This window comes from Phyllopteryx taeniolatus, chromosome 5 (assembly GCF_024500385.1).
Source record: "Phyllopteryx taeniolatus isolate TA_2022b chromosome 5, UOR_Ptae_1.2, whole genome shotgun sequence".
Lineage (NCBI taxonomy): Eukaryota > Metazoa > Chordata > Actinopteri > Syngnathiformes > Syngnathidae > Phyllopteryx > Phyllopteryx taeniolatus.
The window spans coordinates 29,245,341-29,261,122 of record NC_084506.1 but is presented as its reverse complement, the minus strand read 5'-3'; the positions used below and the strand labels follow the sequence as shown (position 1 = coordinate 29,261,122).

The 15,782-nt window shown below is 40.2% G+C and overlaps 1 protein-coding gene across 11 annotated transcripts in view; it reads left to right on the top strand.

The window, feature by feature from the left end:
* Nucleotides 1-15,782, top strand: part of syt7a (synaptotagmin VIIa) — a 120,782-nt gene that overhangs the window by 92,107 nt on the left and 12,893 nt on the right. For 10 of the 11 annotated variants that reach the window (XR_009788697.1, XR_009788698.1, XM_061774605.1 and 7 more), the window contains 5 exons: nt 7,601-7,703; nt 9,173-9,440; nt 10,581-10,750; nt 11,039-11,153; nt 13,098-13,297. Coding sequence is in view for 9 of the 11 variants with exons in the window: in XM_061774605.1 (XP_061630589.1) it covers nt 7,601-7,703; nt 9,173-9,440; nt 10,581-10,750; nt 11,039-11,153; nt 13,098-13,297 (856 nt within the window). In the remaining 2 variants the exon portion in view is untranslated. Of the gene's footprint in view, nt 1-7,600; nt 7,704-8,052; nt 8,109-9,172; nt 9,441-10,580; nt 10,751-11,038; nt 11,154-13,097; nt 13,298-15,782 lie in introns of those variants that run through there. The other variant, XM_061774607.1, reaches the window with a different exon arrangement.

The window sequence follows — 15,782 nt, the reverse complement described above, 5'->3', positions numbered from 1 at the left end:
GTTGCGCAGGCTTGGTATGAAATTCAGCCACAGAGAATTACCCTTTTCTGCCATTTCCTGCATATTACGTCTGGCTTCTCCAGCTATTGTGCTCACCTGGAAACCTTCTTTAATGGCTTGTGAAATCCACTAATAGGACCAACAAGAGGCAGGCGCTTCAAGGCTGCTCTGTGCTCCAGCAGAGGCTCAATTGCTCATCTTGATTAGCTGTGATTGAGTGGGTGTAGATTAACCTGCAATTTCTTGAAAATAGAATAAAAAAGGTAAAGGAGTATTGAAAGATTGAATGTTGTAACCTTTTGCTGATCTCCTGTCCCTCACCTCTGCTGCTTACTAATTCCACCAAGCTCCCTATTGTTTTGTTGACAATTAATTGTACAAGCTGAAGTGTTAGGGAAAACGTGATTTAGCCACATTTTAATGAGATGCTAAATACAGAGGTTCAAATGAAATCTACAGTGTGTTAGCGATGCTCAGTGAACACTTTCTGGGAATCTATGATTCCCTGTAGTGTTAGTGCTGACTTCACAGATGTCCGACAATGATCGAATCGATCAAGCTTTTGGCATACTGCTTATTCTCGTCTGGAAGCTGCCTCGAGCTGCAGACAAAGCAGCACCCACTTTTATCTCGCTTTCTCCATCTCATAAAAACCTGTTTATTTACATCAAACATGCCCCTTCATGTGCCCATTTCATGTCCATATACACAAGATGGATGCAAGTATTGAGACATATAGCATCATAAATTCTAAATGAATGGTCTACAATTCAAAGACAGATTCTTGCAGAAAGTCATCTGAGAAGCAATGGGCTTCCAATGCCATATTTTCCTCCATGTTCATTTCCTGTAAATGCCCCTATACTTTTGTCCATATAGAGAAATTTAGTGAACCTAACTGTCAGTATGACCAATATTTTACTGGCATAAGTCAAACATCAAGTCAAAGTGGAGTATTTGTGTAACTCCATTGGAAAATGTCTTAATGTATAACAGTGAAAACTCATGACGGTGTATTTTTTCAGCATGTCGACAATACAAAGTGGAGTAAACGGTACAGTATGTCAGATAATAAGGTTTACAAAGAATTGCTAAACAGGTCCGACAAACACATTTAAATATTCGTTACAATTTCTCCACATGATCTTAAATACTACAGTACATTAGAAAATAAAAAATGATGAGCCAAACCTTTGCATATCTAAGCAACTTTTCTAACCCATTTCACTATCATCCATATGAAGCACAGCCTCAATGTCTAGTACGGTACTAATATTGTTTTCTGCACATTAAATATTCTGGATTACATTTTACTTGCTAATTGGTAATATGTCTATATTTTATCTCCTGACACTGTGAACCTTGCTTAATAATTAAGAGTGCATGTATGTAAGGTATCAAAGTGTCAAATATCAGCATAATGGGCCTTCTACTTGCCCTTCAGTAATATGGTAATGCTTAATTGTTCCTTTGCTGTGCTTGAAAGCCAGCCAAACAAACACAGCATCATCCCCCACCGGCCATGAGAAGCTGATATAGGCCGCGATATTCATTAGGCGCTGTCACTGACCTTGTGTATGTGCGATCACACGATAAAAATGCGATAAAAGCGTTCCGCATGACCATGGGTTTATGAGGTGGAGCTCGGGCTGACAAACAATTTCTAGATGTGCTCAAAACGTGCTAGAGAAACGCAAGGGGTGTAGGTATGATTGCAGGACAAAATAACAGATGAGTTCAGTAAGATTGGAAAATGGTCTATTGCTCAGATTGGGGCCAAGCATGCTGAGATATTTATGTCACAGCCATCTATAGGCTGTTGATATTCGAAAGCTTAATTAGAATGTTAGAGTGGCTTGTTAATGCCCCATTGGTCATTACTCGTGCAATTTTTTTGCGATTCAGTGATACAGTATACACTCCTCCAGTGTAGCTATAAAGAGAAGCCACATATCCCACGAGCTTTGAATCTAGATCTCCATGTTAGCAGCGAGTCAGCCGCCCAATGAAGATGGAGGTTCGGGACAGAGGAGGCGGGATGTAATCTTGTCCTGCATTAACATTCAATCCACTTGCCTGTGGTCTTTCAATTATTCAACCATGGAGGTTGCATCATTTTGTGTAAGCCAGTGGAGACGTTGCTTGTTTTAGAATACATCTGGGAGATATTAATAGTTATAGATGCAAATTTCCGAGCCTGAAAGATGGCATGCACTCTGTGAGTGTCTGTTTATTGCTAAGTGGGCTATATAATGTATTATATATTTTATGAGATGATGGCGACACTTACTTACTGTTTGGATGTCCATCCATCCATTTGCCGTACCGCTTATACTCACTAGGGTTGCGGGCGGGCTGGAGGCTATCCCAGCTATCCTCGGGCGAGAGGCGGGGTACACGCTGAACTGATCGCCAGCCAATCGCAGGGCACAGATAAACAAACAACCATTCGCGCACACATTCACACCTACGGGTAATTTAGAGTCTTCAATTAACCTACCATGCATGTTTTTGGGATGTGGGAGGAAACCGGAGTACCCGGAGAAAACCCACACAGGCACGGGGATAACATGCAAACTCCACACAGGCGGGGCTGGGATTTGAACCCCAGTCCTCAGAACTGTGAGGCAGATGTGCTAATAAGTGGGTCACCATGCCGGCTTAATATAAATATGTCATGTGACTTGATTAGACTTTACCATGCTGCCCTGGCACTATGCTCCACCTGTCAGTGGGGCTTTTCAGGCCAAACAAATGAGTTTTCTCTTCAGGCACTCTGGTTAAGTTGGCCCATGAATCACCAACGTACCAATTACCAAACCAAGCCAGATGTCAAAAAGACTTACAAATGGATAGGTTACTTTCTTATATTCATGTGGCATCTTCCTTCCAACTGAGCAATCGGAGGATGTACTGTGTGTCCGCTACACCAGTGGACCTAAACTGTAGAATTAGCATTTTTCTACTGTTGCAAAGTCGTGACCTACTTTCATAGAAGTTAAAAACAATAAAGAAAATGTTTTGCTTGAAAATAGCCTCTGAATACACATATGCAATATATTTTCAAATGCCGTTTCAAATTAGTTTGTCGTACTGCCAAAAGCATATTGCAAGCATAATTTTTTACTGAGTTAAGTAGTGGCTAGAGTGCATGGCAGTTACACTTCCTGTCGCTTTCCTAATCAAGTGGTGCCTCGAGGTACAAGTTCAATTTGTTCCGTGACCACGCTCATAACCCGAAACACGTGTATCTCAAAACACCTTTCCCCATTGAAATGAATGGAAATGCCATTAAGCCGTTCTATCCTCACCCGACAAAAACAACAATTTTTGTAATGTGTTTTTAATAAGGAAAATAGCTAAAATATACTGTTAAATATTGGAATCTGTAAAAACAGAGTAATAATATAATTAAATAGAATGGACACAAATTAAATTGATTTTAAAACCACTGGGCCAATGGGGTACTGTGGAGGGGGGGGGGAGGCATATAATACAGTCATACAGACAAACGAAGAAGAGAGTGGCTCTTCTTCATGTAGACAAAGAATAAAGTGGATTTACTTGATTTGTCTGTATTCACATTCACATAGTCACTATTCTTACTGACGAAATGAGCTGCAATGATATGAGTCTTTTTTTCGCTGAGGTTAAAGAATATATGTCTGTGAGTACTATATCGTGATATTGTCTATCTACATGCGTTGTTCCACTGTTAGTGTTCAAATATCCGTTGTTTAAAGGGTTTAGTTTGACAGTAAATTTGACTGGGAGTTGCATTAAACAGCTTGAACCTTCTTATTTTTGAAGAACTGTTCACTATTTGCTGAAATGCTGCTTATTGTAAAGTGAGTTGATTTGAGTTTACTGCCACCATACAGTGCTCGTACCTCAAGTTTGCAAATCGTAAGTCAAAGCAAAACATCGTCCGAAAGACGGCTTGTATCGTGAAAAACATCAAGTCGGGTCAATCGTATCTCAAGGCACCACTGTACGTATGTTCCATGAGGGAACTTGGTACGCCTCTGTAACTGGTGCACTGCATTGTCATTGATTGGCTGGAGAATTACTTTTGGACAATCTGATCATATCGACAAACTGTGATTTTAAAAATTGTGCAAGGACCTCATTCGCTGTGAATGAGGCAGACACACAGAAGGCAACAGTTAGTGGCTCCCAAGTGGCCTCTTCTAGAAAAGGGGTTTCAGCAAATGTTGCTATTTAAGTCACGTTTCCAGCCTTGGCACGCAGGCAGCAATTAGTTGACAGTGAACGCATCGAGTTTTGATCTGGAGTGGTGGTCAAGCAGTAGGGATGACTGGCTGAACGTTCATATGGATGATGAATTACGTGAGCATAGCTTTAGGTGTGACTGTGTGATCTTGAGGAGTGTTCACCATGGTCCCTCATGTGTCGATGGGTTGGGGCAGCTCTAAGATTGAACTACATCGTCACATGGTCTCAGACGTGTTTGAGTGTGTCTTGTTTGCAGGGGTTGGGGAGGGAAAAAGAGGGGCTGGGTTGGGCTTTCTTTCTCGCGTCTCTCTCCAGCCTTGAAGTGGAGTGTCATTCCCCCTACCCCCCAACCCCTCTTCGAGCTGCTGGCCCTCGGTCAGGTAACAAAACAGGATAGTATCACAGGACGGTGAAACCCACAGTGGCCGCGCCTGCATCCACATTTGTGATTGTGTGAAAGTGTGTGTCCGCGAGGCTCTCACCCGTACCTGTCATATATCCTAAAGTCTTTGTTCTCATTGTGTTTGCCTGTTTGCTGCACCCCTCTTAATACACCTGCCCTGTGCCCACTCCCAACTGACTCACACACACCCTAAATCCCAGTATGTACGATCTATGTTTCTAAAAGCCGTTGCTATGCCAACAGCCCACTTTCTGAGCTGCAGGAGAATCTCATCTGAACCCGAGTCGACTCTGCCTTCTACTGGCTACTGTAGGAAACTTCAGACTTTAACGCATCAAGAAGATCTCCATCCATCAAGTCCCATTGGGTCAGACCTAAATGCCATTGGCGTATCGATTCATAGATTTTTGGGGAGATTAGATAAACCTAAAACCAATCCTTATTTGAATTCTTGATACACTATAAAACCTGGAGGGACAGAAGTATTTCCTGCTACTAATGTGCTGTACCAGCCACTTCGTTAAAAGAACCAGGAGGCAGAATTGGAGCAGAAGACCACCTGAGGTGCTCTAGAGCAGTGGTAGAAAAGCCATTGGCCTGGTTAAAGGAGCTCCGACCTGAGAATGCAATGAACCCCTGACTGAAGCATGAAGGAGAATGAATAATTGAGGATGTTCACTCCCCCATCGATACGGAGGAGGTGGAGGGGGAGGGAGGTGCCTTGCTTTACTCTAAATCCTAAACATCACCTTCTGCTTCAGAGCTCCTTTGAACTAAGTCTCAGATCGTGGTTTAGAGCTTGAGATGCCTTTTCTCTTGCCTTTAACCTGTTGCCTGCAGTTTTTAAAAAAAGAAAATAAGGCCTCTGAAAAAGGAATGACCTTTCTTGGCAACTTAAACAACTAACACAAATTGATTAACATCCCTCCCCCCCCCCCTTTCTTGCTCTAATTCCTTTGCTGGTTGAAGTGATTGTGTGCTTGTCCTGTTTGCTTGCATTTTCTGTCTGTCTTTTTGTCAGTATATTTCCCCCAGTTCTGTCCTTGTGTCTGCAAAAACAATGTACACATGAACACATTTAACATCTCCAAATTTGGTGTTCATCTAAAATCGAACAAGCCATAAAAGATTTTTAACTTAAAAACAACTTGACAGATGCTGGCCAGACAGACAGACTTGTTGATGGGCTATTTGTTTCCTGCCTGTCCAAGGCATTGCCCTCACTCTCAGAGTGACACCTACTTGCATATGTCATATATGCACATGTAGCCAATGCCACTTTGTGCTTTGGCCCTTGTGATCCCAGTCCTCACTTTTAGAGTGTTGCTAAATGGTTGGGAAATTAGGCGAGCGTAAAGTTTCATTTTAAGCAGCACCCTCTTTTGTAACACTCTAAATGTGCATTTCCCGTTTTTTTTTTTTTTAAATCAAAGTATGTCTCCTTTGGTATATTTTTTTGCTATCCTACAGCTTATATCCCTTTCATATTTACCCCATGATTATTACTATCATATTTTCTTTTTTTGCTGGTGATCAATTGTATTTATTGTCCTTTTCTTTTCTTCTCTCCCTTCAGCATGTGTGTCCCTTTGTTTACTGTTAGATAGACTGTGTGCAGAGCTTTTTATTTTGTATCTTATTCTTTGATACGTATCAGACTGACCAAACTAAGCCTCTCTTGTGTTTCCAGGCTTTCCTTCCTTCATTCCCTATCTTTTCTTGCAGCTCTCTCTTTTTCTATCTAATGTGGTGTTTGTAACAATCTCACTCTGTGTTTTTGTTTTTTGTTTTTTTGTGACATCACTGTTCATGCTATTAATACTTGCTATCTCTTCTTATCCAGACAAATGATTCTCTGCTTGCTTTTGTCTTACATTCCTTGTCGGGCCTTCTATCTTATCTACAGTCTTTATGATTTCTGTCGAGTTTGTGTCTTCAAACTTCTGCATCCTCTTTTTTGAGTTCTCTTTCTCGCTTTTCTCTGTGGTTCTTCTCTATTGTTCATTTGTTACCTAACCGTCCTTTGGTGTTAAACCTGTCCATGTATGGAGTGCTGTCTTCCAAAGTGTCATATTGTATTATTGGTCAAGACATTTGGATGTTTGGATTCTATTCTATTACATGCTTTCTTTAATTTCATATCTTAATTGTATTGCCTTTTTTTTATTGTTTTCATTCTGTACACGTTTTTTTCATGATCTATGAACTCAGAAGTGTTTGTGCCACAGAGTTTATTCTGCCTAAATGTTTTCCTACAATCCTTATTTGAAGGGACAGGTGTTGAAATTTATTCATATTTAAGTAGCAGCTCGGTGAGATCTCTGTTTTATTTTTTTTGGTTCATTTTTTTTTTTTAAATTAATGTTTTTGTTTTTTTGATCATGCAGATTCCTGGTAGATTTAAACATACACTTCACATAACGGCCACTTTTTGGTGTACGTGTTTGTCTTGTGTGTTTGTAGTAATGTCTGTTGTTTATATGTGTCATGTATATGTTGGTGTCTTGTCTATGTCCTCCCAGGGAACTAATGGTTGGCTAATGAACTGGTTCAATGAATATAAATTTAGTGGCTCATTTTTCAATGTAGCATTTGTTGACTTGCTGGAGGTAACTTTATTGTTGGAGCTATGAATGTTTGCCACACCGAACATATGTACAGTCATTTCAGATTTCAAGTTCCATCAAATGCAACTCCACACATCAAATGTCCTCAGTTCTAGCACCCGGTGTTAATCTGTGGATTTTTTGGCAGATCTGATTTGGCTGTGCTCAAAGAAAGCTAGAGAAAGCACAATCACCTTCGAAGTGACATCTTTCCAAAAACACATTCGGGCTCAATTGGATGTTTCTGATAGGTAGTTTTCATGTGCCAAACAGGTGGAGGTTGGACTCAGACATTCTCTCTTTCTGGAGACAGGTTTGTGTAGTCCTTTTTGTCAACGTGTGGTTGTGCTTCCAGGGGCAACAAGCCAGCCAACAGTCCCAAAGGCCAACCCCCTGATGCCGACGGCCACTCCTCCGTAACCGACCTGGCAAACTCCCTCACTGGAGACATGGTGATGGTAAGACCAACTCTCCCAGCACACATGCAACACACTGTTTATACAAATACACCTCTATAGTATATCATTGTATATATTTATAGATTTAGGGGGACAGTGGCTTGGTGCTTGGGAGTTACCCTCAAAAGTACTGCTTTTGTACCCTTCATACTTCACATTATTTCTTCCTGAACTTGCTTGTTAAAAATTTCTTCCCATTGTTATTACTGTTTATCCCTGATTGCTTCACAGAGGTTGCACACATTTTTTGTAATGTATTCCAACAGCATATGAGGTGTGTCAGAAAGGTTCTAGGACTGGTGTCACAAAAGACATTCATACATATACATACTGTACATCCTTCCCGTAGTGCAGGAAGGCATGGCAGCAGTGGGGGGGACCCAGTCATTGCTCTGCAAGTCACAAGTAAGTCTCAAGTCTTCGCCCTCAAGTTCCAGGTCGAAGCAGGCAAGTCCCGAGTCAAGTCTCAATTCCTACACCTTGAAGTTCGAGTCCTTTCGAGTCATTTTAACAACAAAATAAAAAAAATATATATAAACATGTTGTTTGTAGTTTGGATTTGAAATATATAGTTTGTGACACCGGCCATGGAACTTTCCTGACACTTCTCACATTATAATTAGAGAAGATAACAAACTCATAAGGGGTTTCCCAGTAAGATATTTACCATCATAAACCCTTCAGGGCATTGGAATGGAAAGTTGTGTTTAAATGTGAAATATTGGATGCTGGACAAGTTGATTGAAGATTATAGTTTTTTTTAGTTAGATGTTGTTACAAAACCTGTTCTACAGCCCAGCAGGAGGTTCATTTTGAAAAACTAACGCTCCATCAGTATGATAAATCAATAATGCGAAATACAAGTAAAGGGCATGTCTACTATTTCCACGATGGACTGAATGAGGAGGGACCAGACCTTTTCTGTTCATCTCTGTCTCTCTCTCATCTCGGGCCAATTATACATTATTCGTGCAGTCACTGTAGTAGTCTCGCCACTGCATTTTGCATATCCTTTGTTGACCAATACTGGCCACTCATGTGCTTGACAAGTATCTGCACCATTTGCACAATTGACACTGCTCCAGACTATTGCTCTATTAGTCATTTCAAACTGCTCTAAATTGCCAGAGGCCTCTGCATTGTTTTCACAATTGTCAAAAAATTAAATAAAAAATTTATCGGCATTACCACATTACTGGTAACCTTTCATGACTCAGTGACTCTCCATTCTGTGTTTTTATGTCTCAAAAGTATTTTCTGTCTATTGTCGTACTAGAGCGGCTCCAACTACCGGAAACAAATTCTTTTGACATACGTGGCAAATAAAGATGATTCTGATTCTGATAAGCCCTGCAACTAAATGCGCCTCCAGTACAGATTATGTGGATAAAGCACAATGATGTCATAGTGTTTGCTCTGTACCTCAACTTTTCTGTCATTGTTGCATGTGTTCGTTTTATTTTTTACAGTTGTCTCCAGGTTCAGAGGATGATGACGGCGAGGGGCCTATCAGTGAGAAGCTGGGTCGGATCCAGTTCAGTATAGGCTACAGCTTCCAGAACACAACCCTTACTGTCAAAGTTCTCAGGGGCCAGGAGCTGCCAGCCAAGGACTTCTCTGGTACTTCAGATCCCTTTGTCAAAATCTACCTGCTGCCTGATAAGAAGCACAAGCTGGAGACCAAGGTCAAGAGGAAGAACCTCAACCCCCACTGGAATGAAACCTTCCTGTTTGAGGGTGTGTATCATTTTCCTTCACATTTGTAAGAATTGACTTATTACAATTACTGTAAGTCACTGTTAGCGTGACAAAATCTTTGAATGATTAACAAATGTTTGCTAAAAATTGTACGACCTGAGTTTACAAATAACTGCAAAGACATTATATGGGACAGTTGCTGGGTTTCATACCACTAAAACTGCAGTTCTCCCTTTTTATGTCTGATGGTCTTTTTTACATCCAGTAAACAGGCTTTGTGATTCAGTAGTTACAGAATTATCAGTCATGTTCATTCTGCTGTATCGGTGGCAATTTGGTGCAATGGGCTTGCTGTCTCACACAACAGAGAAAGGACAGGAGCACAGGGAAGTCACAAATGTACAGATTATGAGGCCAATGTTTTTATGAACAATTTACTCTGAAGGAAACGCATTGGGCGGCACGGTGGACGACTGGTTAGAGCGTCAACCTCACAGTTCTGAGGAGCGGGGTTCAATCCCAAAAACATGCATTAATTGGGGACTCTAAATTGCCCGTAGGTGCGAATGTTGTTTGTTTGTATGTGCCCTGCGATTGGCTGGCAACCAGTTCAGGGTGTACCCCGCCTCCTGCCCGATGATAGCTGGGATAGGCTCCAGCACGCCCGCGACCCTAGTGAGGAGAAGCGGCTCAGAAAATGGATGGATGGATGGATGGAAATGCATTGACTTTTTTTCACCTTAGCACCACCTGCTGGATCTGGTGGGGCACTGCCCTACATGCCCGTTACGTCAAATAGTCATTGCTCAGATATGAACAGCTACAGTACATTGGGATGCCAATATGTTGGGACGCTGACTTTCAAAGATATGTTGTCTCTTAGCATTGCTGAAGACTTTCCCACTATTTTCCGTTAACTATTTTTCTTAAATTATTTGTATCTATCAGATTGCTCTGATCCTCATTATTTGTGCTTGTTGTCACTGTCAATTCTAATTCAGGATTATTTTTGAGATTTCACTAACGTGTTGCTGAATTTGTCGAGTCATGAGCATTATTGTCACTTGAAAGTGTCTGAATGGCTACATTATAATGAGCCCCTCTAGTGATTTGAGAGTTCACGCTCTTCCAACAATTTTGAAAAAATGAACGTCTTATCTCCTTTTGCCTCTGTTTTAGGTTTCCCCTATGAGAAGGTGAGAGAGCGCACACTTTACCTTCAGGTGCTGGACTACGACCGCTTCAGCAGGAATGACCCCATTGGAGAGGTCTCAATCCCCCTGAACAAGGTGGAATTGGGTCAGATAAAGACCTTCTGGAAGGAGCTCAAGCCCTGCAGTGATGGCAGTGTAAGAGAGGGAGAGACAGCCACTGGGGTGCATGATGATGATTCCATTCCAATGTTTTAATTGCAGTTTTTCACTGAACATACCAATGCATTCCACCTTCAGCTGAGTCAATTTTATCTTAACCAACTGGTTTGTTCTTTGTGTTATGGACAATGAATTAGAGGAGTTATTATAGATTACATCATTGTGAGCTATATGGAATTTGGTATTCCCTTAGGAAATCACATATTAACTAATAGATGATTCATGTCGCATGTGTGTGTGTGTGTGTGTGTGTGTGTTCCTCAGGGGAGACGAGGAGACTTGCTGCTGTCTCTATGCTATAATCCCACTGCCAACACCATCACTGTGAACATAATCAAAGCCCGTAATCTCAAAGCCATGGATATCGGGGGCACCTCAGGTAGACTTTGCTTTATTGTTTGTTGTTTTCTCTCCTATCTCGAAGCCTTGCTCAGCAGTCATGGGGCCTTTTGGCAACTTTGGATTGTGTGACGTTGCAAAACACCTGTTCAAAATTTATATAATCAGTGCCCCACTGTTCAGAGGACGCGTATCACCTGGCTACTGATCAGGATCACACCATAGATAGCTGCATAGCAGGGTGACATTACACCATACTGTACATCTTACCTAAATAAAAAGGTTCCTGTATCTTTGTCAAACTAAAATTCACAATTCTCGTAAAAATTGTGTGTGAGAAATTCAAAATGACAAAGCAAATAATAGCAATGCCCGGAAGCCAATGTTTGCCCAGACGTTTGATGACATTAGCAATTTTATTGGATTTGCGTTTTGAATCAGAACCATATTACAGTGGTGTCTTGAGGTACAAGTTTAATTTGTTCCTTGACCATGCTCGTTACTCAAAACACTCTTATCTAAAATCATCTTTCCCCATTGAAGTGAATTGAAATACCGTTATTCTGTTCCAGCCCCCCCTCCCCCCCCCAAAAAAAAACCAACAAAGCGTTTTGTAATGCATTTTTGAATAAGAAAAATAGGACTGTATAATATTGTACTTCAGACAAAGATGCCGCAGTGCCATAATTGAATAAAATGTTAAGAATTTGAGAGTTTTTGCCACAGTTTCTGCTTCAATTAAATGGACATTGTGTTACTCCTTCTGCTGTGTGCGACCTGGCAACCTGGGGGCAGGATACTACATATGGATATTCATGGAGATGGTCACAGCTTCTCACTCAGTCATAATAATATTATTTGTTCTTCAGAGAGGGTAAAGAATATATGCCTGTGGGTTTTGTTATATTATCCATCTACATGTGTTGCTTCACTGTTAGTGTTCAAATATCCGTTGCTTAAAGGGTTATAACACTGCAACACCAATGCTATTTGTTAGCCATGGCATGGAAGACAAAATAGCTGCTTGTTGTGATGTGAGATGACTTCCCTGCTACGCTTGTATCTCTATTTTTGCTCACAATTCAAAGCAAGAAAAACGGCTGAACGTCGGATCGTATGTCGAAAAGTCAGGTCACTCGCATCTTAAGGCACCACTGTGTTACCTAAGAGCCCTCTAATTGGACAGTGAAGTAGAATAGAATAACAAGATCACATCAACGCAATCTGAACAAACAAACATGTCTTTGTCAGATGTTACCTTTCCTCTTCAAAAATGTGCCATATTTCTGGACGTTTGATTTGTCCTTTCTTTTTTTTTTTTTTTCATGACAAATAACACCTTCGCTTTAGCCCCAAAATCACACATTTTGCTCCTTTAGTAGAATCATTAGTAATAAAACAAAATCAATAATAGCATTTCCCTCAGAAATTGTATGTGAACACATGACTGGCATAGTGCTATTATGCCCACTGGGGGCTCTGGGGACTATAGAGCAGCATTGGAGATGTTTGATTAGACACACAGTAAGTGCTTTGGAGCGATGTCATGGTATAATTCTCGGAGCACTGTTCTTTAGTAGTTTTTTTTATTCATTCATTCATCAATTGAGAGCAATTCAAAAGTGAGTGACAGAAGAACAATAATAGAAAATAAATATATTTTTTTGCACAAAAACCTGAGTGCGGTTGCTTTCTTTTTTTTCTTTCTTAGCTTTCACACAGTAGTTGTCTGAACATGAACTACACTTCCCAGTCTGTATTTCCATCATTTGTTTGTTTCCTTAGGGAATAGGTTGACCTTGAGCTCAAACTCTATATCTGTTTCCCTGCCGTCTTCACATACTTTAGCTATTAAGAGGGTAATTGCCAAAAGTGCACCCCACCCTCAACCCCTTAAAAAAAAATCATAAAAATCACCTTTCATGGGCATTTGATCATTGCTCATATGTACAGTAACCTGCTGCCCATTTCGTCCACATTTCAGATCCATACGTGAAGGTGTGGCTGATGCACAAGGACAGGCGTGTAGAGAAGAAAAAGACAGTGACAATGAAGCGCTGTCTCAATCCCGTCTTCAACGAGTCCTTCCCCTTCGACGTTCCCGCTCATGTGTTGAGGGAGACCACCATCATCATCACTGTCATGGACAAGGACAGACTCAGCCGCAATGATGTTATCGGCAAGGTAAAGTCTGGGTGTAGGCTTTGTTGTCGTTGCCCTTTATTACGACAGAAATCTCCCCTTCAGATATTCACCTCAGGTTAGATGCAAATGTTCATACATCAACAGTTTGGAGCAATGATCCAGTGCCTCATGCATATTTACAATCCACACATAAGAGCCTACAGATAAATATCAACAGTCATCTTTACTGTCTTTTGATTGAAATGATATTGTACTTTTTTCAATACCCTTTCTATATATTTCTGTATGTATTTTCTATATCCCTACACATCTTCTAAATGAAAAGTAAATATGCTGACTTTTCTGGGGCACCTGTCGGCCGTAGGGCTTTTAGCATTAATCGGCACAATTGCAGACAGCAATGTAAATTATTAAAATATTGTGGTTTCTGCCTGACATAGTCAAACTGGAACTCTTAAGTTAGTTAATTTGTTGAACTATAGCTGACTACAGGTGATAACCTCTGACTGCCCCAGGCGGTATAAAAGATGTATTATTATAAACCTATGACTTTCACATTTTCAGAGTGACATATAAAGGTGAAAAGTAGCTTTAATTAAAGGGACCATTTTGTGAAAAGAGAGACTCCTTGTCTCTTTCTAAGTTAGTTTTTTTGGTCTTGACCAAAATGTGACCCAAAAGGGAGTGTTAAAAACAATGTTTCGCATAGGTTTAAGAGCACTCAGTGTCCTGAATCAAAGGCCTGTGATTAACCCCTTCATGCAACAACACTAAATGGGGTTTGAAGCTATTTATGCTTGAAACTACATTTGACACCCTGAAGCCTTTCAGATAGAAAGGCTTTCTTGCAGAAAGCTGCCGGCACAAATTTCTACCACAACCACTAGGGGAATGGGGCTTTGCCGACAGTCAAGTACAGGATGGCTCTCGTGTGGACAAAAACAAACAAACAAAAACATAAAAATACCCAACCGCATCTATTATGCTTTCTGTGAGAGGGCTTGGTCTCTGCATTACAACTTTCTCATTAAACTTCTTCCTTTTTGTGCACCAGGTGTAAAATCTATCTATCTATCTATCTATCTATCTATCTATCTATCTATCTATCTATCTATCTATCTATCTATCTATCTATCTATCTATCTATCTATCTATCTATCTGTCTGTCTGTCTGTCTGTCTGCCTGTCTATCTATCTATCTATCTGTCTATCTGTCTATCTGTCTGTCTGCCTGTCTATCTATCTATCTATCTATCTATCTATCTATCTATCTATCTATCTATCTAAAAAAACTTGAAAAGGTTTGAAAAGTTTGAAATATTATCCAAACCTACCGTGCTGGTGTGCTTGGTGGTGACAATCACTTGTTGTCTTCGTGGCGAATCGAGGCGGGTTGCTTTCATGAGCTGCAAGGAATTAGTGTGCTTCCGATTTCCAAATCCGTTAAGATGAGATGCCATAGACGACGGCTTGACAAAAAAAAAACTGTTACTGTACCAAAGAGCCAATTTCCAGACTCCAAAGTGACTGTTGCATGTGTTGCAATTACTTTTAAATTAAATCATAAAGTAATATTAAAGTACTCTTGAAAACATCTGGGACAGGTTAATTTGGCTAGTATTTATCTCTTGACTGTCCACTTTCTAACCATTACTCTCATGAATAAAATGATAAGTTAAAGAAATCTTATACTATCTTATACTCGACTGAAATGTTTCATATTTCATATCCATATTGAGTTCCGTATGATTACTGGACTGCATCACAAATGGCTATATTCTGCAAAATGCTACAGACTCTTTCTCACCTTTGGTCGGCTTGGCATTGCTAAACAGAACTCGCATTAGCAGTAGCCACAGTTTTGCTCCCCCCGGAAAAAAATAGTCACATGACACCCAGTTGGAGGATTCTTTCTGAAGACATTTTTCTTCAATCCAAGCTTTTTTTTAAATTAACTAATATTAATATTAGTTAATTAATATTAATATTAATTAAATAATAACAATAATAATAATTATCACATTAAGTTTGGAAGCACTGCAAGTTCGCATGACTGGATGTAGACTGGAGGCTTTGTTATTTTTCTGCCATTTCAAAGGCAACAGGTTCATGTCGCGAAGGGTTGCGATTTTTGGTTTCGATACTGTATCATTACAGCCCTACAATTAATGTGTCTTTATTTATCTATCTATGCTCTTCCACTTGATGGCAAAAAGTGCAGTTAACCTGTGTATCCACCTGTTGTCTTTCATACAACTGAATAATAGCTTTTTGTTCAACTAAAAAGGTCCAGATTCCACGCTGGCAAGACAGATTTCGGAGTAAATTTACATTTATCTTTGGAAGTTTGCCGTGAGATTTTTCCAATGTAAAATATTTGCCTTGGCTCAATAAAGGTTGGGAAACATTGCTCTCGTTCTAATGCAAGAGCTGTATTTTAAAAAAAACAACAAAAAAACAGCCTTATTAAAATATCCGTTTTAAGATTGTTATTGCGGTTTTCGTTTCGGACAGTCCTCATCCC